Genomic DNA, 25706 nt, shown 5'->3' on the forward strand with positions numbered 1-25706 from the left:
GTCAAGTGAAGTCTGTATATGGAGAAAAGCCCTGCCCTTGTTATTTGTATAGACATGCTGATGAACAGGTGAGACGGTGGTTGCAAGAACACAAGTCTTCTCTGCTTATCCAAACCAGTGTATAATTGACAAGGGAGACAAAGATTTCTGCTTTCTGGCTGCTGGTTTAGGTCCCCAGTGCAAACTCTAAAGAAAAAAAACCCCAAACCAAAACTAAAACTCAAAACTAGAACCCAATGCACATTTAAAAACCCCCAAAACTCAAAGCAGCATCACCACCACCACCAAAACTACCTATTAAAAAAAAAAAAAATCACAAAAAAAACAAACAAACTGACAAGAATTTGAAACCCAAAACCAACCCTATGATGTTAAATCTGTAGATTATTAGATTATTTTCTGTTTGTAAAACTGGGAAAGCAAAGAACTAGTTCAAGACTGATATTTGCACTGCAAATATTCTAGCCTCTATTCTCTGAATTGTTTTTGTTTGCATTGTATTTTGTGGGTTTTTTTTTTTTTCTATTGTTTGGGCAATGTGCATTCAATTATTTATGCCTGTTATTATTTCTATATTTCCTAGAGGCACTAAAGATAATCTGTGTTTGAGTAAAGTAAGTTATTCAAGACATTTAAAAACTTGCAGCTATTTTTTATGAGTGGGTAAAAATTAAAACTTTTAGTTTAAATTACTACGAGATGTGCACAGTGGACATCTTTTCATTATCCTGTGTGTATTCAAGAAGATAACGGGACACTCCCTCAAAAAGATAATGGGACAGTCCCTTCAAAAATCCTTTTTGTCATAAAATTGCAATGAATTTTTTCTGTTTGGGTAAAGCAACAAACAGTATTACATACTCTGGAGCACCATCTGCTGGTACCTGAATAATTCTTTATTCACTAGAGCAATTACTTTTTTTTTCTCAGTGAGCAGCTTTCTATTTTCTATGATTTGGAGTCTTAAGGGGGGGTGGGGGCATCAGAGCTGGGGGGAGAGTTCCTGTTTTATTAGAAAATGGAGAAGCTGACTAAATTGAAAAAAAGACTGTTTCACAAAAATATTCCTATCACCCACAGCAAATACGTTACAAAGCAATCTTGGTTTTTACAGCTCATTTTTGGAATGCATCAGTACCTTGGAATGCACAGTTCAGGACCTGTAACAACCCAGCTTTTACCCATGCAACCCAGGGCAACAGAGGCTTGGCTACATAGACTCACTTGGGAGGACAGCAAGAAAAGATTACATGAGATACCAGGGTATAAATATATAATGGGTCTTAATAAATTATGTGGGTTTGTCTCACAATGGCCATAGTCATTACAGTTCCAGTATGAAGCAATAATCCACTCTCCAGAAGTGGTACCTTGGGAGACAACAGCAACAACTGTTTCTGTGTTGTCCTTCCAGTATCCCCAATATTGATCCGTCTATGGAAAATAGTTGGCTAGGAGTTTCCATGGGAAATGAATTTTCATAAATTTTTTTTAAATGGTACTCTGTGAAAACTGAAATATTTCATTAACAGAGTCCAACAAAACAGGCATGATTGTATCCTTTCTAGACTCTAACAGCTAGCTCAGGGAAAGCACTGGAACAACCATGGGCTGCAGTTGCAGGATGGTATCATGTTCCTACCTATCCAGAGCTGGAGAGAGCCTCAACTGTAGGTTTCAGAACAACTAGTTTCTCCCTGGGAGACCTGTAGCCAAGTCATTAAGTTCAGAATGAGGATTCCCAAAGGTAATAATAAAAGACCTCTATAGCTATACCCTAAATAAATTATTTTAATCACTGCTATCTAAAGGTCCTCAAATTCCTCATCCCACTGAAAATGCTAGAAAATTTACTTACTTTTTCCAAAGAGAAGAGATTTTTTGAAATTTCCATGGAGGGGAATTTCAGTTGTCAGAGTAATCTCTGAGCAAGATTACTCAGTGCATTGCTGTCTTCCTAAATCTAGCAATTGCTAGTCATCCCTTTGGGAAATGAAAAAGGGGCCAAAGCTCTCCTCTCTCTCCAAACACACACACACACACACACACACATATATATCTTAATATCTTCTGGAACCATAGTGATTTCAGTAAATGTTTTCAATGGGCCCTGTAACTTTTGAATTCTGATTAGTTCAACTCCCAGCTCCCAGCAGTACTGCTTCACTTAACATAAATTATTTCTTTATTACCAGAATTTCAAGGGGATAAGGACTAATTCAGCTTGATAAAAACAACAACTACCAGAAGGAGACTGAACTTCCCATGTTGTAAGAGGGGAAAATTTCTGTTCATTGCTTTTCAAATGAAAACATATGGAAGGATGACTCAACTGGACATGAAAATCCCCTAGCCTCATCACTAAAATTATTAATAATTGGATCAGGTTTGTAAAAGTAAGCAATACTAAATATATACTGCTTTATATCAACTAAAGACCTCTCATAGCATTTGAGGGAGACTGAGCTGTTTTCTAAAGTGATTTTTTTAAAATCCTGATGTCATTTTTTAGGACAAAAATCCAGAGTTTTGTGCATCGTGAAGAAAGCCAAAATGTAACATGAATTTATTGCATACTGTAAAGACTATCTCATGAGACCAACAGATTCTCTCCTCTGAAATAAGCAGGAAAAGCAGAACTGAAACTGGGAGGAGAGAGACCTTACAATATATTTTCATTCTAATTAACTGTAAAAGCTGATTGCATTAAGGAAAGAAAATATCTACTCAGAATGCTTCATTCCTCAGTTTTACTGGGGCATTGGAATGTAGCTTTTACTAGTGGCACCACATTAATGTGCTGTTCATGTGTACAAAAAGCAAACAAAGAGACAAAACCAAAACAAAACTGAAACACAAGCATTTACACAAATTTTATTTGATAATAAGGTAGGTTTGATGCAAGTTTCAGAGCACAGAAGGCGTTGAAATTAGGTATTGGTATATATGTGCTAAGGTGGTTTCTGCATTCCTGCTCACCGTAGCCCTTGTATTGAGCCAGGATGCACTTGCCAACTCCCCCTAGATGGTTTCTTGATACCTTTCTACCTCTGCCATTTCTGGGCAGTATTAGAAGGGATTAGTTTGGTCATCTATACAGGCTAGCCACTCTCTAATCTCTTCCCAAAGTATCAGCAGGAAGCTGTGTAGGAGGCTGCTCATTACTTCTGGGGACTGCTCTCACCTACTCAACTGTTTAGACATATTCCCTAGCACCTGCAAGTTGACAAGTAATTCAGCCACTGCAGAAGAATTGTAGTCCCTTGAAGACAATAATTATTGGAGGCTAATGCTGTCATAACAATCCTATCTTCACTTTTAATCAATAGAAACCAGATCAACATTATTAGCTGCACTGTGATAGATTTCAAATCTGTTTACGTAACTTTTGTCCTGAGATCAAATAGACAGGGTCAGCTCCCAAGGCAGAAAGTCAACAATAACTAGGAAAATGAAATAGTTAAAGGAAAATAGATTTTGTCAGCTGTGGCATTAGGACCGAAGAGACTAAATCATATTTATTGTCCTTCCACTCCTCTTCTGTGACTCCCTTCCGTCCTGCACCCCCTTCCCAAAATGCCTACAGCTCTCCGGAGTTTGCATTAAACAGAGTTAATGGAGTTACCGGTGGAAGAACCCAGAGCAAATACTGCCATCAAGTGTCCAACAGACCTGCTAGCAGTGCAGATTCTTCCATCTACATCTGCACATGAAGAAGAGGGTGTTAACTCATGGTGGTGGAAGTTCATATACAATTCTGTCTGGTACAAAGTCAAACAGTTAACAAATCTGAACATACAGGTCAATGGAAACCTATCCTCCTGGGAACAGCAGAGATACATTAGAGTCTAAAAAGTGTAGGTAGGATGGGAAATCATTCTCCCTATGTCTGGGCTTCTGTAGCTGTACAGCCTATTCTATTTCCTAGAATGCCTCAAAATTTAATTTAAGTGTTTTCTCTTGGTTCAGAACTTAGGTGTGCTGTCAAGAGCTTCAGGAGAAAGTGCACTTAATCATGTGGGATCACGGCCGCCACCCTCATGGGCTGCCATTAATGTGGGTGTCTTAGTCAATGCACTGACCACAGTGCAACAGCACCTTACAACATCCAAAAGGATCTCCCAGCCCACAGGGCACCTCCAGGGCACTGCCCACCCAAAGGCAGGAACCAGTTTCTGGGCCTTATCCCTTCTTCTCTCCTATTTACTTGGGTAGGTCAAACCACACTGTCTGCCTGGCCTTCTGACTCACTGGCAACAAACTCTTTTCCCCTCTTTATATTTTGATCTTACTGCTCAATTTCAACAAAATCTAACTGAATGTATGCAGTTTTTGAAAAATGGTGATTTCCAGTGAAAAAGAGAAACCCTAGCTGAGTTTTATTCTTATTAATCTTGTGAGATGGTTGATTCATAAAAAAGGCAGGGAACAGATGCCTTCTCATTAAAAATATTTATACTTCAATTTTTCATTGTTTATTATTTTAAGCAGGTAATGTACAAAGAGCTCTTCACAGTCATCAAAAAAATGTGTTTCCTCTGAGGATGTTAATTTTCACTGTGTAACTTATTACATGAACAATATAAATAAAAGCTTTGAGGGAATTGTGTTCAAACAACAATAATCAGTACAAAAAGCAGGAGCAGGAAAGTTTTCTGGTTAAACTGTCTTCAGAGAGGCTTGAAGGAGACTGATGGTGAACAGAAACTGTGCAGCTTGAAGCTTAGAAAGCACCAGGGTAGGGTCTAGGAAGTTGAAAGGAAGAAAAAAAGAAATGATGAAATTAAAGGATTAGGAAAGCCAACTGAATTTATGGGGAATTTACAATAAATAAGGCTGTAGATTAAAGCAGAAACATGACTATATGGAGCAACCAAAGTAAAAACATAGAAGAGATTAAATAGAACACGTATCTTCAATATTTCATGTGGCAAAAAGGTGAAGACTAAAAGCCTGAATATGACAAAGGAAGAGAATCAGATAATCAGTCTCTAAATGGAATCCAAGACTCTTAACAAGAATATAATTTTATAGGCAGCAGTAGGTTAATTATTCTGTGTGTATTCATTATCAGTATGATTGTAATTAGTACTACTGGCCATAGCTGAGCTTTGATCTTTCCAAAGAGAGGAAATCCTTATTTAAGAAGGCTAGATATAAACAAGATAGGAGTGATTTAATGTAAGTGATGAAAAAAGGAAGATTACAGATAATCCAAGTAGTATAGATACCACAGCAAAACAGAAGGTGGGATTTCAGTGTCATCAGAGTGTGTGAGCAGGGAGCTGGCTGGTCCTGTGTCTCCACAAAGAATCTGGGACTAAGGATGGCCTCCCCATTTGGGAGCTCTCACAAGCAGCAGGGGAATCTAGCCCACTCTTTCAAGTCAAACTTTGACTCTTGGCAGGAAAACGGATAAGAATGTACACTAAAGAATGCATCTGTCAATATGCATGGACCAGATACTTTTCCATTATTTCGTCAGGGAGTCAGGGTATACATATGAAGAATCACGTACGAGAAATAAGAAGAGTAATGCTTACATTCACTGTATACATATGAATAATCACATACGAGAACAAGAATAATGCTTACATTCACTATTCAGACCTGAAAGACAGCTCAAAAGACCTATGCTTGCTAAGACTGTCACTTTAGAATAAACAGAGACTTCCTGCTCTGACAGTGTGGTGTGTGGCCTATCTAGTAAACCCCATACATATATTGTATTTCTGCTACCAAGAAATGTTACTCCTCTGCTTAAAATTGCATAATTTATTAGAGCTTGTTTCCCCTTTCCAAGAAACAAAGGGGTCAGGAAGTGCACCTAACCTTTCATAGTTCTGCACATCAATCACTACAAGGACTGTAATATGATTCCCACACAGTGTGGTTTGGTGCTGCCTAACAATTAATCTTATATACAGCTGGTGCAAGACAACTCTACAAGGCAATTTGCTTCCAGTGGAGTTTTCGAATATACTTTAAAGCACTTAAATGTAATGCTTTGTAAAATGAATAATCCATCACAAATAGTTAGAGCTGTCCTTAGAGGGCTTGGCTACTCAGTCAGGAGCAGATGTGTTTATGTTACTGGTTATACACGGCCTGAAGAGTCAGTTTTTTGAGAGAGGGTCTGACTTGGATGGTAGTTAGCAGCTCCAGAAGGTGTCAATGCACAGCCTGTTTAACTTGAAAGAAGTCCACGCCAAGAGTCGAAAAAGCAGCAAGTATTTTTACAGTGGTTAAAGGGACATGTGACACGGTATTTACTTTTTTTTCCCCCATGCGGTATTCACTATTCAACTGGCAATTGCTAGTTTTCTACAACACAATATCTTTTCTCTCATTATGCTCTGCACCCGGTTCCATAATTAACTGGAACAGCTTGCCCTCAGGTTGCAATTCCTTCCTGCTTTTAAACTAATTAGGTAGTTTTTAGTCCAATGGTAAACAAATTATTTTCCCCTTCACTACTTTTAAGCTAGGTTTGACTCTTCATACATTCTGAATATGCCTGACTCAGTCCACTGTGTTGTGTTTGGATACTCAACAAAGGTTTGGAAATGGATCCTGGAAGGATTAGAGTTTGACTTTCTTCATGGTACACTCTCACCTAGTTCTTAAAAAGGTTTAATTTATTCGCCAGTAACACTCAAGAATGTCATAGACCTGTACAGGACAAAACATGTGGAATTTAGACATGTGGAGAAATTGCAATCTGTATGAGGTCTGCCAAAAAAGGAACTATATGGGGAATAAGACGACTAAAGTGAACAGAATCCCCTGTGTAGAAGCTTTGTGCATATGTATCATCAAATTTCAAAAGTGTTTTTAGTTCAATGAGCTACTGTCATCATTCTTTGGATCTAGGTCACACAAATCTGCTAGACAGCACTCTGTTGTTGAAAAATCTGGAAGAAAAATTACACTGAGATAGGGTGGAATGAGACAGATTACTTTTTTTTCCGTCAGCAACATAATGAAAAAATGTCTTTGTCGGTTTTATGAACAGGTTACTCTATCAAGTATATTTTAAAAGATTCAAAAGATCATTAGGTCAGGAAATATTTAGATTGAAGTGTACTAATGAACCAGCAGTACCTACAGCCCAGAAACATTATTACATTATAAGTTTTGGAATTTTTTTACTCACAGGCAGACGAGAGCTGCAAAAAGGAGACTACAAATACAGATTTTCCACTAACAGATTTGTTGCACAAACACAGGATCCACTGGTGAAAGGAGGAATAATTTATGGTTAACATTTCCTTGTTAAGCTCTTTGCCTTGACAGACAAGCTGTAGTTTCGAGTTTCTTGAACCTTATATGAATATCCCAGATTTCTTAGTGAGGAGTGGGAGATTGCAACTCCTTATACTAAACCGCGCTCAGAACACATATTCTTAGGTATAATTCCAGGCTGGCTATCTTGCAAGATGAGTTTGACTGTTTCCCAGAAAAAGCAAACAGTGCAGGGCGTGGGTGAAATGGTCCTGCTGGGATGACACAGGGCACAAACACCTCCGGACTTCAACAGCCAGTAGATTTCAGCTGGAAGAACTGGTCTGGGCAGCTCTCCCGTGATGCTGGGGCAACCCAGAGGTCTCCATATTGTTCTCTAAGCCGGGTCCTGCCTGAAAGGATGATAACAGTTTATCTGTGTTAACAGCAGCATGTTAAGAGTGCTATTTAGCCATTGTTGACCTCTTCTCTTAACAGTTCTCAGCTGCTACAAAGGCTTGAACTTCTAAATATCCATTAACAATTCAAACGATCATTTTAAATTGTACTTCTCCCTCCCCTGGAGGCAGAAATTTTGAAAAATGCCCTGGAGTTCAAACCCAGTTCACATGTTGCCCTTGGATGGTGTAGAATTTCAGAACCCTGGAATCTATTTTCTATTCTGAAGCGTATTTTACTTTGACTTCTGCATCAGGTCAGCAAATGCAAAACACACAGATAGAAAAAATATAAAAAGAGTGTTTAATTATATATAAGTATTTCAACGAACTAACTTCTTAATATTCAAAGGGTATGATTCTTTCTTATAAAAGGTTTTCATGCTTCTATTTCTTTCAAATTGCATTCAGGACTCAAGAAATGACCTTTAATAGAATCATGCTGGGTGTTCCCATTGCATCAAGCAGAGAGATGCTGTTTCATCTCTAGTGCACCTAGGGAACCGGTATGAGGGAGAGATTTAGCACAGTAACTTAGAATTCAACCTCATTTTTCTTCAAGACTTTATCCTCCATGCTGGTCTCATTTTGGAAGAATTGCTCTTGCTGTAGACGTCTGGAATATTAGATCAAAACCTCAGTGTGTGCTTGCACTGCTTCCAAGTGATCCACTCCATCAGAATTTATGTATGTAATTAAAGTAGTATTGTTTAGTGGAAGTGTATGAGTAGTGTATTTGCCATTCTCTCAGAGGAATTATTATCATCACACAAGCATAAAAACAAAATAAAACTCAACCAAAACAAACAGACAGACAAACGAAAAGTAAAAGTTAATGAGTAAGAAATTTGCCCAAAAAGAGCTTGTATTATACAGCATTTCATGTCCTTGGATAGGCCTTGTTACTGGTCCTAGATAAAAAGTACTTCTAGTACTAGTACACTAAAGGTACTCAGAGTAGCATGCATCCTCCTCCTCCCATGACGTTTTTGTGTTCTTAAGGAGCCCCTGACGCTAGAGGTGCTGTAAATTAGAGCATAACCCTTAACTCTGTTATTCCAAAAATAGAAGCTTGCTGAATTGCCAGTGTGACCAGGTGATGGTTTTTAAAAAAGGGAAAATAGGGCCATTTGCTGGCAGTTAAGACAGTCTTACAGAGACTTCAAGGTTAAATTTCTCATCAATACTGCTGCTTTTCAAATTTAAGCACTTTGGACTGCAGTTGAAGGTACAGTTCTGTATAAAAATTCTCAACTTCACTTCTATGGTTCCAGCTCTATAAACTGTGCTGGTTGCCATTTTTACAGCAGTGAATCTTTGTAGTCTGCATAATGAGTTTCTCCACAGGGCACCACACGGAGCACTATATATTCATAGTAAATTACCTTGGATCCCAATAAAAATGAGTGATTTATCATTAAATGTAAGGAATGCAAGTAAAGAATTTTTTTACTCTCTCTTCATTCCCCAGCCAGTGAGGGTTCCCACTGCCTGGTTTAAGCTCCTGCTTATCATCATCCTCTTGCAGTTCCAAGCTCCAGAAACCCTGTAAAGTGTGCAAAGAAAGCAACAATCACAGAAGAATAAATTTAGTGTTATGCGTATAGCTTTTCTTGTAGACAGACATCCAAACACTTTCAGAACTTTTGCTCAGGTCTTTTCTGATCTATGGCTGTTCTCTTTTAACTCCTTTTAAAATTCTTTATCATCAAGAAAATGTTGATTTGTGCTGCTAGAACTTAAAAATAGACACTACACTTGAGCATATACTGCACTGGCAGAATATCTCTACTTACTTAGATAGAAAACAGTTCAAGAAGTAGGTAAGTAGCATTGTTTGGATTGTAACAGCAACAAACAGATACACAACAAGCACTGAAGAAAAAAGCAAACCACCAACTTCCCAGATTCTTACTTCCCTTTTAAACAAATAGTAATAGTTTATGTTGTTTTATACCAAATAGCTTTAAGAATACTCTCTGACCTGTACACACATTCACAGACAGAGTGCTAGTTACAAAAATTATTTCTTTCAGTGATCTTTTGCACTGATAACATAATGCTTTCGTGGAGAACCAAAGCTCTCAAACAGGACCGTCAGTCACTATACAGATGGTGCAGGTCTACCCATTTCAAGTGTTGCAGTGACATCTTCACTGAATCAGATCAGATTCCTGAATTGTGTAATTGAGATAAATTTTTACAACCCCAGTGACCCTGCTAGATTCTAGTCCTATAAGCAGGACAAATACCCTAATAAGGGGACAATAAATTCTTATGGGCTAATTTTAAGTACCTACAAAACATTCTAATTTCCTAAAAGACTATTAGACCTTACTATTCCTACTTATACTGGAACATTTTCTAGTCTTTATTCAAATTTTCTTATCTATGCACATTTTGGCCCAGAGGAGCTCCCAGGATTACTCAGTTCCTCCACCCAGGATATCCATTGACACACCTCAATGTGCACGTAACACCCATCAGCATGTCTCAGCCTCCTATGGGGGCGGCCAGCATAACGCTCTGGGAATTCAACACTTGGGGAGATCCAGTGTAAACTAGGCAGTTGCTTTGAGACAAAGCAAGCTAGGAACTCAGTGAAGTAATTTGTCACAAATGAATCCACTCTCTCACGTGCACATAAACTGGGAAGTTCCCGTGAAGCACAACAGGTACACCCAGAGGCACACCTTTGTATACAAGGTGTAACCTACACTACCACTAACATCACAGAAAGAATTTTAATTTCTTCTTTTTATCACTGTTATAAACTGATTTCCCGACGGGGTTGGTCATACTTGCCCATGCAGGAAGTGCAAGAAAGTAATTGTACCTGTAATTCACTTTGCTCCTCAGAGGTCTAGTTTTCACAACAGGAGTGATTGGTTGTCTAGTTGACTCACTGTAGCATTTCATCCCACTGGGATGGGAATATTGCAGAAAGGTAAAATTATTATAAAGTAAAAATAAACTCGTGCCCAGGATTTCTTTTCTTTTTCTTTTTTTTCTTTTTTTTTTTTTAACTTTACACAGGTATTTGCCACAAAGTCAAACAAAATAGCCCTCAAAGCCCTTGACTTTCCTCTGAGAAGTCTTTCCCCCCAAATTCATTGCTTTTGTTAAATATGCACTTCTTTTGCAGTGCTTCCATCCTGCGAAGGGGCAACTTTAGTTCAACGGGGAAGTATGCAAATGTTTCATTTCTACTGTCACAGAAAAACGAGGAAGTGAAAAAAAGCCAAACCAAGAGAAACAAGGAAGAGAATGTCTGCTCAAATTCATACTGATTTCAAAAGATCTCAGAGGGAAAGCTGCAAGACAGAGTAAGAGCTGGAGATTTACTGGGCCAGAGTCTATGACAAGTAAGAACTCAGAGCAGAACCTGGGAGAAATGGAAGCAGCACCTGGCCACTCAGCCACCTCATTTACAGTCACTTTGTACAAAATAAAGGATTTTAAAAATGGAGATCCGGGGGTTTGCATCCACATCTCATCAAACGACACCATTTTTATTTTTTTAAACTGTTTTTATCTTACTAAGAGCTTTTCACTGTCTGCTTTCCCCTTAAAAATATAAGAGCAGTATCTGAGAATTTGGAGGGGAAATTCCCTTTTCATAAAAACAAGTCTCAAAGTCACACTCTCCAAGAAAAGTTTGTGTTGAGGGACAATTTTACACACAAAAAATTGTGTTTCCTTTCCCCAAGACAGTAGTTTCTTCCCTTCACCCTTTATTCTCAAGATGATGTGGAGATTATAGTTTATCTTTGGCACTGGTATGACATTTCTAAAAACTGAATAGGCCATACTGCACACACCTGAGGCTTGTTGGTTATAGACATTAACAAAATAATCTTTATGGCCCATGTTTTTTCAAATATGGAAGGCACCTTTTTCACTCAGAGAAGTCAGAGGACGGATAAGCAGGACTGACTAGATAAATGTTAGTATTTGTAGCAAAAAGTAACTACTTGCCAACCAGTTGTCAAAGACAACCATGGTCTTTTTCATTCACCTTTCCGTTGAGGTGCAGTTTACTCAGGATATGTATGAAAAACTGGGATTTTATTATCTCAATGCTTTAGAAATTTTTAACTGAAATGTTCTTGAAATCACAGCTGAGTAATATTAACAAAACTATACATAATAACTAGGATCAATTAAGAATCTAAAATTTTTGAACTTTGTTGGTTCTATGAAGTTGCTTCTCACAATTCAACAATGAAAAAACCCAGCATGTCTTTACTCTTTTTTAGACCTTACTCATTTCTTCATACTCTTGCTCATCTTCTCTATGTACCAAGCAAATTACTAAGACTCATGTTGCTATGTATTTACCTGCTGTGTGTACATTAAGCTGTGATGTTTGTCCATATTTTTATACCACCCAAAAAACCTTTCTGGCTTTCACCAGTCTGTGTGCCAATTTCAGAGCAAATTGAGCATTGCTGTGCTGTTACTTGAGGAACAAAGAGGTTCTGAATGCTTTAGCATGTGACTAGAACTTCATGGCAGAGTTATATAGCACTGGGAAGGTTTCATTTGCTAACAAAATATTTTATTTACTTGACACAGTATTCCATTTCTTTCCCACTCAGCCCTCTAAACAAAAAGCTCAGCTGAAAGCCTCTCCTACTAACAAGATTTCTTGTTTCCTTCACCTGCATTAGAATACAAGGAAAACCACTCTGAGGGTGTGATAATATTATTCTTCCTTTAAAAATTTCTGGGGAATGGGAGAAACCACCTTTCCCATGTTTTGAGGAAAGGATTCAAGAAAATAGCTGGTTATACTGAAACCTTTTTAAAAACATTAATTACAAAAGTGATGAAATAACAGTAGTTTGCTGTGTCAGCTTTACATAATATTGTAAAAATACTCAACACATTGACATAAAATTTTTTTTAGTCTGTATATAAAAGTAGTGTCTGCTTTTCCAGATTGCTGTTTTAATACTATTGAATACTCTTCTTCCCTAGTTTCTCAGGCCTGTCAACTGAAAAAGCAACATTCTTTCAATAAATTCATAAACTTCTACCATTAAAAATGGAAGTGAGAAGCACACAGGAAAATTATTCCTTCAAGTGAAAATAAACTTCCTCCATGTATTTTTCACACTAAGAAAAATATAAATCTCACTTATATGTGAAATTCAGTAAGACTATTAGGCCTTTTGATTGGTCTTCCTGGAAATAAGACAAAGAGATTCCAGAGTTCATGCAGAAATAAGGGGATGGATATAAAGTTCCTTATCTCTATTCTTTAGAAACAACTCTAAGATTATTGTAAATTTTTTTCTCTGCTATTAGTCAGTAGAATTTTGGCAACTCATATTTGTTTCAGCCTAGCAATTAATCTATTCTTGTAAAAACACCCTAAAATTTAAGAATGTATGTCTTTAATGCTTTCTCACAGCCAAAAGAATCACATAAGAGTAAATCAGACCTCCAGGTTTGTTATCAGATGAAATGGTGACATGCAATATTCCCCAGACACATAACATGTCTTGATATAAAAAAACATATCTTCAAGTAAATATTTAAACTAAACAGAAGCAGGAAGTGTTTGCTGTGAATCAAACATTAAATATAATTCTGACTGATCATGTCAAAAAAATATCAGTGAGTCACCTAATTTTCTTTAAATATATGGTCCTCTATCCACCAAGAAATAACAATATTTCATAGTTTTTATAGTGAGTTCAGGATTTTTCTTGGAGGTGTGGGTATTTTTGTTTTAAATATCCTGTGAGTTTTCTAACATAAAACAGAAACACTGAAATTATTGAGTCAGTGTTATTCTGAGATTTTTTAAATGAGAAAAACTGTGTTAAAAATTATCTAATGGGCAGGAGGAACAGTCTTGTAGCTGTTAGGAGGGTAGAACTTTCTTCCATCCATATATACAGATTACAGATTTTAAGATTGCAGAGACTGGATTTGAAAATTATTCATTTCATTGTTTCCTCTACCTCCTTGCGGCAAAAGCATGTTCAAACTTGGAAGGGGGAGAGAAGGAAGAAAGGAAGGGAAAGCAGCTGAGGTATGCAGAAATAAGCAGGCAATTGTATAAAATTTGTTAAAGATATTTGCAGTTATTTCTTGCTGAAGATTATTGTGCAGAAGAAGTAATTAGTCAGAAAATGTCCTCTATTCACCGGGCAAATACAATTACCAATAAACTAGTTGATTTCAAAACCTCGGTCTCCAAAAATATTCTGAACACTGCAAACCTAAAAATCATTAAAAACCATGCATTCTTGGCCAAAAATCCTGAGCTAGTCCTCCTTTTTGAGCAATAGTTATAATATTCAGAAAGCACATATTGCAACAGTATGATTTATAATACTGTAAAACAGTTGGAAGATTACTCAGAAAGATTCATCATCTTATTTTTCATGTAATTGTTCATTATTTTGAATAATATATTCAGTCATGCCAATCCATTCTGGTTTTATACGTAAAACAGGGCATAGTTTTTTGCTTTTCACAAGGTGAGGCATAACTCATGACATTTTCCATCTGCATGTAAAAAGTTATGAATGTAGGCAGCTAATGAATTGATAAATATACTTTGCTGTATTTCCAAGAAACAGAACACTGTCATTTTTGCTGTTCTTCATGGAAAAAGTTTTATTCACACAAATCCTGTGTGAATAAAAATCTGACATTGGTGTCTGTAATAGTGCTAGTGTTTTCAGGACTTACACAGAACAAGCCTTATACATAAAGTCCATAGTCAACAAAAAACATGGGTAAGAGGTCCAACTGACATTTTTAAGAACATCTATTTTCATATTTTCAATACTGCAAATAGCAACCCTGAAAAGTATCATAAATACTCATCAGTTAAAAGTGAGTAATCTGTGGACAGATAACCAAAAGACTCGGTGCCATGAAATAAAGGATGCCAACTGAAAGTGGCTTTACCAGCACTTGTCAGAGTTTTGAGTGTTGTTCACATTCTTGTTTTTTCTCCTGCTTGGTGAAGCCCCCAGCTACTATGAAAATAAAGCTACCATAATATCACAAAAAATGAAAAATAATGACTTGAGAATACCTGTAAAAAAGGACAAAAAATCTGTTGGTCTCTCAAAATCTGGACGTGGAAGTTTTCGTCTCACAAAACCGAGGAAAGACAGAAGTCACATACACACATTTGCCTTTAGGACTACCCAAAGATATACCGTGTAAACTATGTATCCTTGGCCTGCAGGTATCCTCCATTCTTTTCTCTGAAGACCGTTTTTCATGCTGGCCAAAAGGGGCTGTGCTAGTGGAGCGAGAAGGTGGAGCTAAGTGGGAGTAAGTGCAACCTGAGAGGGCCTCCAGCTAACTTGACTTCAAGTGCTGTGGATGGATTAACCAGGTCCTGGCTGATTCTGCCCGGTGCTGCAAGCAGCTTCCAAAATACACCCAAAAACTCCACACCAGGCACATGGAGCTGACGGAGACCAATAGTGATCACTCAGGAGTGCACAATTTGGCCTTCCAGGTAAGCGTGGTTTCCTTTGCTTTCTGGGGAAGATGAAGGGGTTAAAAACATTGACAATGTTGAATTCAGACCCCGAACAAAGAAAAAGCATTTTCTGCCCTCTGCTTGCAGGTATTTTACAACATTCTACGTTCTGATACCCTGCCAAAGTACACCGCTCTTGTGAAAAAAAAAAGCTGAGCACAATTGACTTATTCAGGAGTATGCTCTCCTCAGTGGTATACAGCTAGCTTTGAAAAGTGTCCTGACTTGGTAATATTTCATGGTCTGGTGGATCTTACAACTGGCTCCCAACTGCTGTATCGGTTGCTGGTTTTTTCCTGAGGATAGGTCATTTACAGTTGTGTTTAAGAGAAGGTCAGCATTATGCAGCAGACACGTAACTCATCAAAGCAATGTATTTCAATAATATGGGAAAAAAAAAAATAATGTAATCATAGTGGGGCATAGCATTCTTCCATGCATAAAGTATGCGCAATTGTCTTCTGCTCTCGAAAGAGCATGAAGAGAGGATAAGGAGCCAACAGAGAAGGTTTTGCATTTTCTAGGCATGAAGTGATATTAACAGCCATTTAAAAAACGCAGATTTCCTAAGCGGAAGTACAAACCCCGGCAAACAAACACCACAAAAAATTTTTTAAAAACCAAAAGTATTTATTTATTGTTTCCCAGTACCCCGCATCCCTGCGCTTTCACGGGAATTAAAGCAGACACAAACAGAAACTTGCGAACCCGCAGCCTGGCTGGCTCACTGAACTTCTGGCTGAATGTAGAATAAGTGGCTGTGAAATACTCTGAAGAGGGCTATATTAACAAAGCATCTCCTTGCTCTAGTTAGCACTCTCCGATCATTACGCTGCTCCTGATCTCAGCTAGCAGAAAATGGGCAGCTGATGTGGGTATCTGCCGACACTATCCAATCAACACAGAAAGGTCTTTGTAGATGCTAAGCACGTGGACTATTGCATAACATCACCGACATTAAACTGCTCTGTATATTTATTCATTGCGCTATACGGATGGAGAAGCCCATCAGGGAATATTTACGGAATGTAGGCAAGAGAGTTAACTCTTAAAACATGATAGCCCAGAGGTTAATGCTTTCTCCTGAGTAATCAGAGCACCCTCAACTCATCTGTGCTTCGGAGCAGATATATAAGCAATTTGAACTTGAGTCTCCGTCAGTTCAAGTGAGCGAGATAAGAGGTTTCATCCTGTGTTTTCACACAAAATATGTGTTTAAACTAGTGCCGTCCGCTTCCCAAATCTGTGCTTACAAACTCAAAAAGGGAAGGAGTCCTAGCTGAAAAAGCTTGGTGTTGAGATCTCTTAAATGGTATAAGCTGAAAATCACCTTTTCCTTCAGAGATATGTGTAACCCGGGTTAACCCTCTGCCTTACGCAGCTTGCTTACCCGGGTCATTTTTTATTTACTTTTACACTGTCTTATCTCTGTTTCAATAATTAAGTCACTCCCTAGAAAAAATAAGACACAGAAGAAAATAGGTGAAATTCTGTAAATAAACAAATCACAGTAAAAGCTACTGAAAAGTGAACAGTCTCATCATGTCCCGCTATTTCTTGTGTTTAAAGTTTTTCTTGCACAAAGAATGAACACTTTAATTCCTCCGAAATAAATGTGTTTTAATGTATTAAGCAATGGGTATCTTGCCTAAACCACAAAATAAAAGTGTTCCAGAAAAGGTGTCTTTTAAACCATTTTAAGTATCCCTATAGGTACAATTTTAAGTATCCATAGGTACCTTCAGATGCACCTGAACCACTTAATGATTAATGCACATAGGGATAAAGTAAGAGACGGACGACGTAATTCCGAGTTAGACAATTTGTAAAGTAAATAAGTAAAGTTAGTACTAAGTTAGTAAAACAGCTCTCAATGCTAGCAAGTGATCGATGAAGGATCATATATCAGACCTTTATTAACTCAAGAATGAGAAGCACTGTACTTTCTGTTGCCAAGGGACGCTAACGGGATGAAGAAGTTATAATATATAGTCTGATTTTTGATTTGTCGCACAAACAGTCAAAGGGCGATAACTATCAGCTCTTCTCAAATTCTCGGTTGCTAATGATATGTAAACACATACATCCATTTATAGTGTGGTAGGATTTTCACTGCATCACCATTTTCAATGGTAGTACACCCTCATTTAACAAATGTTAACTTTCAGATAGTATTGCATCCATGCATCACAAAGTTATATTAATACCATTAACTGCATTTTTAAAAATTCCTGGTTCTGTAAATATCAGCTACTTCTTCTGTGCACTATGCAGTTTCCACTTGAGCATAGCGTGTAAATTGCAGGTCCTGCATTATTAGCTTGTGATAATGCCAGCACCTGGGAGACTCGGAAGCAAATTTCTCCCTTATTAACAGCTCAAAATGATCTCGAAAGACAAGAGACAATAAACCCCATTTGTACATCTCTGCTGTTTCTCTCTTTGTCTCTCTATTTTTGATACTAGGAATATCTCAATTACCCACAGCAATTTGGGTGTAATACAATGAGTGAGCTTTTTATATAGGTTTTAAAAAGCCACATATCTTTCTTTACCTATACCACCAATCCTCCCTACTGTGTTCCTACCCTTCAGTAATAAAGTATTTAACTTAAGAAAAGTAAGTGCATTTATTAAGACCTACATGCTAAAGTCACTTGCTTTGAATGCTGCCTCATAGGTAGAATCAACAGATTGCTGCACTGTTTATAATGAGACATTCAGATTGTTAATTTTTTTTCATCTTTAAAATGTCATGTAATTTAAGGAACTTAGATCATTATCCTCAATTCAGAAGATTGTTCCTGCTAAGTGTCTATGTACCAGCATAGCAGATTGTGTATCTATAGCTACAATAACGTCATACATAATGTGTGGAAACGCTACAGTGTCTCTTGCCTTCAAGGTCTCTCAGTCAAATCTCTCATACACTGGCTGGCTGGAGGACCACTACATTTGCCCACAGTTTCCTGCTCAGAAACTCTCTATCACTAACAATAACCCCTAAAACTGAGATTGTGTTTACCTAGCTTGTCTTTAGCCCTTATTAAAGAGGCAAAATTTTTATCTAATCAGTTCTGATGATTCAGATCTCTGATAATATTAAACATCAAGTCACACTTATTCCATAAGGAATGATAAATGCTGCATCTTAAAAAGGAACAGTAGGTGGGATGAATAAACTGCCCTACAGTTAAAAGCAACACAGAGGCAAACATAAATACAGTGCAATGGGAAGATAACAGCTAATAAATATTTATTGTTCACTGGCCTCCTATTCCTAGTGTTATGATGCATTAAACAACCTGTACCTGTTTCTCTAGCAGAGCACAGAATGATCTTAAGTTGACTTGAGGAAGGACCCCCTTTAAAATTCTGCCCTTTGCTCATAGTGCATAAGACATTTTATTACCACAATGCACGCATCCATTTCATTCAAACAAGCTTAAAACATATCCTAAAAAATGCAATTTCTGTTTACTGCCATTTTTCACAGCTTTCTAGATACTCTTGTCTGGTTGGTTAATTAGGACTAAAGATGTTATTTAGAATTTATATTTCATGAGCATCGCTGTTATGTTTACCCTTGGAAATGGAGGTGGTGTTGCATTGCATTATTTAACCAGATCCAGACAGAAAATTATGTAATCCTTTTCCACATTTTCAAAGCTTGCTTTCCAAAGCCATACCGGGGGGTCTTTTTTTTTTAATTAAAACCCCCTACATTTCAGGATAATAGCCGACTATCCTACCCTGACAACCTAAATTTTTTTTAAGAAAACAACAAGGTACTCAGAGGTGGGGAGTCTTATTTACAGTCCTTTTCAAAACAGCCCACGAAGATGCAGCCTGCTAAATTTATATCTGGCAGAACCTTTTTCTTATCTGTTTATACAATTCATTTGCTGTAGTTTGGTACATGGATAATGAACATTCATCCTTCCTGCCTTGTAGATTGAGTTTTATAATTCAACAGGTATTTATGAGTGCTGTGATTATTAATTTAAATAAATTCTTCCTCAATAATTAAAACGCATTTAAACTCCAGAATCATGGCACTGGCTAACAAAAGATAGTACATTAAGGAAAACCTAGATGAATGGTGTTCAGGGTCACTGAATACTAAAAGAAAAGCAAGTTTTGAACTGTAAGCTATACGGCTTCACTTCTACTGGGCAAATACAATAAAAAAATCTCTTCAGATGCAACAGAATCCAACATTATAACTTGAACTATTTTCTTTTGAAGCATCTGTTTTCTTGTCAGTTCCTTGAGTATCCTGATTCTAATCTCCAGCATAAGGACCCACCCTTAAACCATAAACAGTTTAGGCAGCTGCCTCAATGCAAGGTTGGCCATGTTATTTTCCTCCCTAACCAGCATGAGCGTAACACCATCTACTCAAGAGTGTCTGCTATTGTTAAAAGTACAGTAGAAGTTATTAGCCTTTTGCAAAAACCATCCTCCTTCAAAATCAAGGAGGAGATGGCAGGGAAGATCAACGAATGTAGTCGTGCAACAATGCTAGGTGAATTAACGGCTCGTCAAGAGGCAACTAAACAGATATTGAAAGAGCATACACAGTTGAGACAGCTATGCCCTTGTCATTTGATCAAGTATTTTACAAGAGGGGAATTCCAAACTCTTAAAGTAAAGCAGTTTGTGAAAGCAGAGAGACAGCTTCAAAACAGCTGTTATATTACAAGCATTCAAAATAGATGGGCCAATTCTGTAATCCTTTAACTGTGCACTAAAGCAAAAAAGAATTTTCCCATCAAAATTTCTCTGTGAACTTCCATTTTTCTCATGTCACCTGAAGGTCGAGTAGGTTCAGATGTGACTTCACATGCTGCTGTACTGGCCTGTGCTTATAACAGGGTTGTGCTAACTGTAATTCCTAAGGCTTGAACTCCCATTTTCCCTTGCGCTGTTTTGTTCTCCAGACATTTACAGGGAGCTGAAAAGGATACTAAGCAAATGAGGTAGAAGTTTTCTGCCTGTGCTGAGTTGCTTACATGTAGCAGTCAGCAACAGTAGGTGACAAGCAGAGACCTCAGCATTTTGTTGGGGTGTTCCTTCAGTACCTCAGACACTAAGTAAGGAGGAAAAGGGAATGGGCAGTTTTGTCACTTGAATATTTCTGTTCTTATTATAAATGAAAAATAGATTTCTTTTTCCTTTAAGCAGTAGGGTTAAATAATGTGTTTTCACCATCAAAACAAACAAAAAATATAAAGGGGAGAATGAAGACACAGTTCTTAAAGAAACAACTGTGAAATAAGAAAATTACTCAGCTTCATGGCACTCATTCAAAGACCATTCTAGTCAACAGAAATCTTAATAGAGTAAAATTGTTATCAATAGTAACTAACCAGTTTCTACTGAATCGGTAAAAATCCAGAAATGCAATATGATTTCTTGAAAAAGCAACTTTTTAAATTTACAGAGAAAGACACAAATACATCACTCTACAGCATGGGCTGCTGAGTTCCAGCAATTGTGCAATGCTCTTACTGTTTTTTTACATTACTTATACATTCATATTTTAATTATTCTATAAATGAAACTTCTTATGTAATTATTGTGCAGTGGGTTCACCAAAATGACTTCTAGAGGTGTCTTCCATTATAGATTATTCTTTATTTGTGTACTTCATGAACAGCAACTTGCATGTTTATTCTTCACACATTTACTGAAAAAAAGTATAGGAAATTTCTGCTTTTTCTTCTTCAGCAACAAGTACAGAAATCTTCAAAAACACCATTCTCAGGAGTGTGTGGGTGTGTGTGTATGTGAATTACAGAACTATAGCGCTTTGAATTTGCTATGCTGTTCTCTGTAGTATTTTTAATATATCTCAATGCTACTGTTAATCTCTGCTTCTTGTGATTTTTTTTTTTTAATTATATGGAGTGTTCAGCAGTTGTGTTTGTTGCTGGTTGCAGGGGCAGCTACCAAAAACCCCTATGATAGTATGGTTAGAAGGCAAACAAGTGACAAGTGTTTCTGAAACAGAAATACCTTTCTTAAGGGACGGAAAAGATACTCTTCACCAAGAAGTGAGGAAACTGATGTACCAAGGCCACAGCTCTTGAATAAACAGCCTCTTGTGACTTTCTCTTCTCCGAGACACAAAAAGTTACAAAACCACTTTGACTGAAACTGATTTTTTGTGAAGTTTAGAGGCAAAGTATCTTTAAGGAAAATGTTAATAAGCATTGTTCTAGCTGCTTCTAAGGCCATGTTTCTGCCAAAAGGCAAAAATCAAATTATTTCTAGTAGTACTGTTTATTCCTGTCTTTGAAAATTTTTATGAATTTACTATGATTAAGGTTATTTTGTATTGCTCATGTGGAAGTGATTGTTTTCATTGTAAATACTAATTTACTGAGTTTATTACCATGTAAATAATGAGACACTTCATGCAGTAAAACCCAGTGAAATTACAGTACTGTAACTGCGGCCATAAGAAACCACTGAAATACAAAACATTCACAAAAATTGCAGATGTAAGTTATCTGAAATTTTGTTTAGGCAGCTTTCTTACAAGACCAGATATTCCAGGGCCATTAAAAAGAGATAACTTATCCTTCAAAACATTAAGAAACAAGAAAATTGAGATTCAGGATTTATTAAAAAATATTAGAATTAATTGAGCTGGTTATGGCTGTCTTCATCTCTCTGATAAAAGGTATACCTTGGAGGATTAATGTGGTAAAGCTAACTCCTCTCTGTAAAGAAAGCCTGAGTGTTTTATTCTTTGAGCAATACAAGTACATGTTCACATTTACTCCATGTGTGTAAGGAGCATAAATAATGGAGCAAAGGTACTAACAAATGGGAAGGTCTCAGATAGTCCATTTTGCCCTTGGTGAGGAGAAGGCCTGGATTTTTATAAACTTGTTGAACCAGTCCTGAGAGAATGAACAGCACAATTCACTGTGGGAGACACATGAGTTTAGTCGAGGAAAGAGCAGATTTACGTTAAGCGCCAATCATGACCAAGGCACCTTTGTGCAGTAGTGCAGGGACTTGAACAGCCAAGCTTTTCGCACCAAGCTTTGGGCTTCCAAAACTTGGTGTGCAAAGTTGTGGTAAAGCAGCACAGAGAATTGTAGAATCATTTAGATATTAAAAGACCTGTAAGATCATTGAGTTCAAACATTAATCTAGCCCCACCATGTTCACCAATTAACCATGTCCCCAAAGTGCCACATCTACAGGTTTTTGGAATGCTTCAGGCATGAATTTATCACTTCCCAGGGCAGGCTATTGCAATGCCTGACCACCCTTTCAGCAAAGAAATTTTTCTCAATATCTAATCTAAATCTCTCATGGTGCAACTTGAGGCCATTTCCTGTCACCCATTCACTTGCTTCCATGGTAGCCCAGGCATCAGATTATAAATCAGTTCTTACTGTACATGAGAAAGACTTTCAGCTTCTAATTTGAACCAATGTAATTTCTGGTCTTAGAATGACAGTGATGATGGTGTGGATGATACAAACCTGAAAGGTCTTGGAGACAATTCGCAGAGAATCATGAATTCACAGAGTAATGAAACAGTGCATATTAATCAGGTATGTTTTTTCTTTTTTTTTCTTTCCTCCAAATAACCTTATGAAAATTAGTAAACCTCAAAGTTAATGACAGCAATGTATTAGTATATCCAAGACAGATATTCTAACAAAATCTGAATATAATTTAAAATGTATAAATGGACAGGGAAGTTCTATTCTCAAAAAATACATTAAAGAAAAAGAAACTGCATTTGTAGGGTTCAGAAAAAATGTATTCCATTGTCATAATGGCTTTATATGAGATACAAAAGAGGCATCAGAAATGGTAATCAAAGGGGAGACAGGACAAGGAACTGCCCTAGAATTGCCCCATTTTCTCATAAGAAGGTAAAAAAAGAATCTGTAATAATTTGTTTTAGAGATAAAATCTTTCAGTCAGAGAAAGAATTCATATTACTTAATATCTAATAATAAATTGATATTGAATTATTAAATAAACATCCTTAATAAGGAAAATTTCAGCTAAACACAAACTTGAGGTAACAGATCCTGTGTAAAACTGACCAGAAAAGAAGAGAGCACAATGCAGATTATTGTAATAATAAACACATTAATTTTGAGTTCTTTTGACTGCATGTTTGTTTAAGCCCACATACTGAGTATCCCACCATGAAAACATGAGAGTCAGGTTAAAAAAAACCACAGGTATTTCACCATTGTTAGGTATTAATATTTTCACATCCTCACTCCAGAAATAACTTGCTACTCTAAAAATTTTATTATGTTGTAATCATATCTACTTGCCAAGCTTGGTAATGGTACTCAAAGCAGCATATAAGAAATACTTGATGCAGTGGGTACTTATTTCTATCTTCTATTGTTTTCTTGAATATGATCCAGAGGCAACAAAGGCATGGTGCAAAGCAATGTTTCTGCTCTCAGAGTTGAATTAATTTCAGATATACAGTGATGGAAAGGATCACTTAGGCTGTTCAGATAAGCACTTCTGGAAACCAGATTGGAATCTGAGGTCCTAGGAGAGAAAGGTGGTAGATGGTGTCTATACCTTAATCTTTAAAAAAGATGGCAAAAAGGAAATTGTTAAAACTAACAAATAAACAAAAAAATCAAACTCAAAAAAGACTTTCAAAACTGATTAAAACTGTAGAAAATTGGAGAAAAATACTGACTTCTATGAAAGCTTTAATTTTAACAGAGAAACCAATTTCCCACTGAAAAAGTTTATCTGAAAACATTTTGCCACTACTTTGTGCAAGAGTATCAGAGATGTGTATATTCACATCAATAATTTCTCTGGTACACCGTGACAGAGACATAAGAATTTGAGGGTCTTTACAGTATGGACTTAGCAGTCTCTCCCTTTGCTTGCAGAAGACCACATGCTCCACACTGCCCTTAGGTAACTCTCAGCAAGGGCCAACACTTTCCATGAGCCAGACCTGGTTCCATGTTTGGCCATGAAAAAATATAAAAGGGGTTTGCATCTATTCTCCAGTTTCCTTTTGTACTTTCACACAAACTTGTTCTTAATCTGAGATTTTCTCACGTTTTAATGTCATTGTAGGAAAGCATTTGTGGCAAGAGTGACATAAGCATATTAAGTACATTGTGAACAATGTGAAAATATGTAGATTGATGCTTTTGTAATGAAATGCTCTAAAGAAAAAACAGTTTATATTCTCAAAGCAAACCATATACTTCAGAAATTCAGCGAGCCAGAATTTGAGCTGTGGGTGATCCAGGCACAGGAAGTATATATTGTGGTATGGGGAAAAGAGATAGGAGAGGATGACCTGGCCTAGGCAGTGCAAGAAGTGGTGGCAGTGGGAATGATGGTGGGGATGAAAGCATTTATCTGCAGGACATGAGCTTCAAGCTGCAACCAGAAGAGTTGACACAGTGCCAAAGGGAGTGTAGCTACCTGCGAATGTTAAAGCATGGCACTTCCACCCGGAGGGCTGGGGCTCTCCTAATTTTATAATGTAGGTTAAAAAAAAATCTGTGACAAGCACTGGTATGAGATATATTCCAAATTTAGTCTCAGGAATAAATGATATTTACATATTATCTCCACTCAGTGTCCCTCAGATAAGAAGTCTACCTTGTACATCCATTTGCCATTTACCAAAAGTAATAGTAACTTTGTAGGCATTTTTCAGGTTTGCTTTATTTCACAGTCAAGACCAAAGAGACAAAGAAATTGAGTTTAGTGAAGATGCAGTCATATGTTACAGTGCAGCTCCACATTGCTGCACAGCACCCTGCTCCAAAAACTGCAGTCAAGAGGACCAACAGACTCCTGCTGGTCTTAGGCTGAGCTTTCCCTAGAAAGTAAACAGCAGCTTCCATGTACATACTCTCCTGGTCTCACCATGTGTTAGTTTTGCCTTTGAGATAATTAAAGCCTGAAGATACTTGACAGGCTGAGACAAATGTGGCTGTTCAGCTGGGAGAAGAGAAGCTCCAGGACCCCACTGTGGTCTTTCGGCACTTAAAGGGAGCTTACAAAAAAACAAGGAAGAGGAACTTTTTATTGGAGGCATGTAGTCATAGGAAATGGGGGACTGGATTTAAGTGGAAAAAGGGTAGGTCTACATGAGATATCAGGAAGAAATTTTTTACTGTGAGGGTGATGAGACCCTGGAATAATTTGCCCAGAGAAGTTGCGGATGCTCCTGAAGGTGTTCAAAGTCAAACTGGTTGGGGCTTTGAGAAACCTGGTGTAGTGTGCGGTGTCCCTGCCCATGGCAGGGGTTTGCAACTCTGTTCTTTAATGATCTTTAAGGTCCCTTCTAATCCGTGACTCTGTGGTTCAAGTCTCTCCCTGGCAACTAACTGAGAACTTTCCAGGGCTTCTGGCAGCACCTGCAGCAGGGACAGGCAGACAGAATGCAGGGGCCAGGGCAAGGTCTGTAGCGGGTCTTGCTTTCCACAGCAGACTGGGGAATTGACTAACCATAA

General features: G+C 37.4%; 1 protein-coding gene across 1 annotated transcript in view; it reads left to right on the forward strand.

The window, feature by feature from the left end:
- Nucleotides 1-14907: 14907 nt before the first annotated feature.
- The window catches only part of SLC28A3 (solute carrier family 28 member 3), a 38572-nt gene continuing 27773 nt past the window's right edge, over nucleotides 14908-25706 (forward strand). The window contains exons 1-2 of the mRNA XM_009097991.4: nucleotides 14908-15180; nucleotides 22680-22784. Coding sequence (XP_009096239.2) covers nucleotides 15124-15180; nucleotides 22680-22784 — 162 coding nt within the window. The 5' untranslated portion in view covers nucleotides 14908-15123. The remainder of the gene's footprint in view (nucleotides 15181-22679; nucleotides 22785-25706) is intronic.

Source organism: Serinus canaria, chromosome Z (assembly GCF_022539315.1).
Source record: "Serinus canaria isolate serCan28SL12 chromosome Z, serCan2020, whole genome shotgun sequence".
Taxonomy (NCBI): domain Eukaryota; kingdom Metazoa; phylum Chordata; class Aves; order Passeriformes; family Fringillidae; genus Serinus; species Serinus canaria.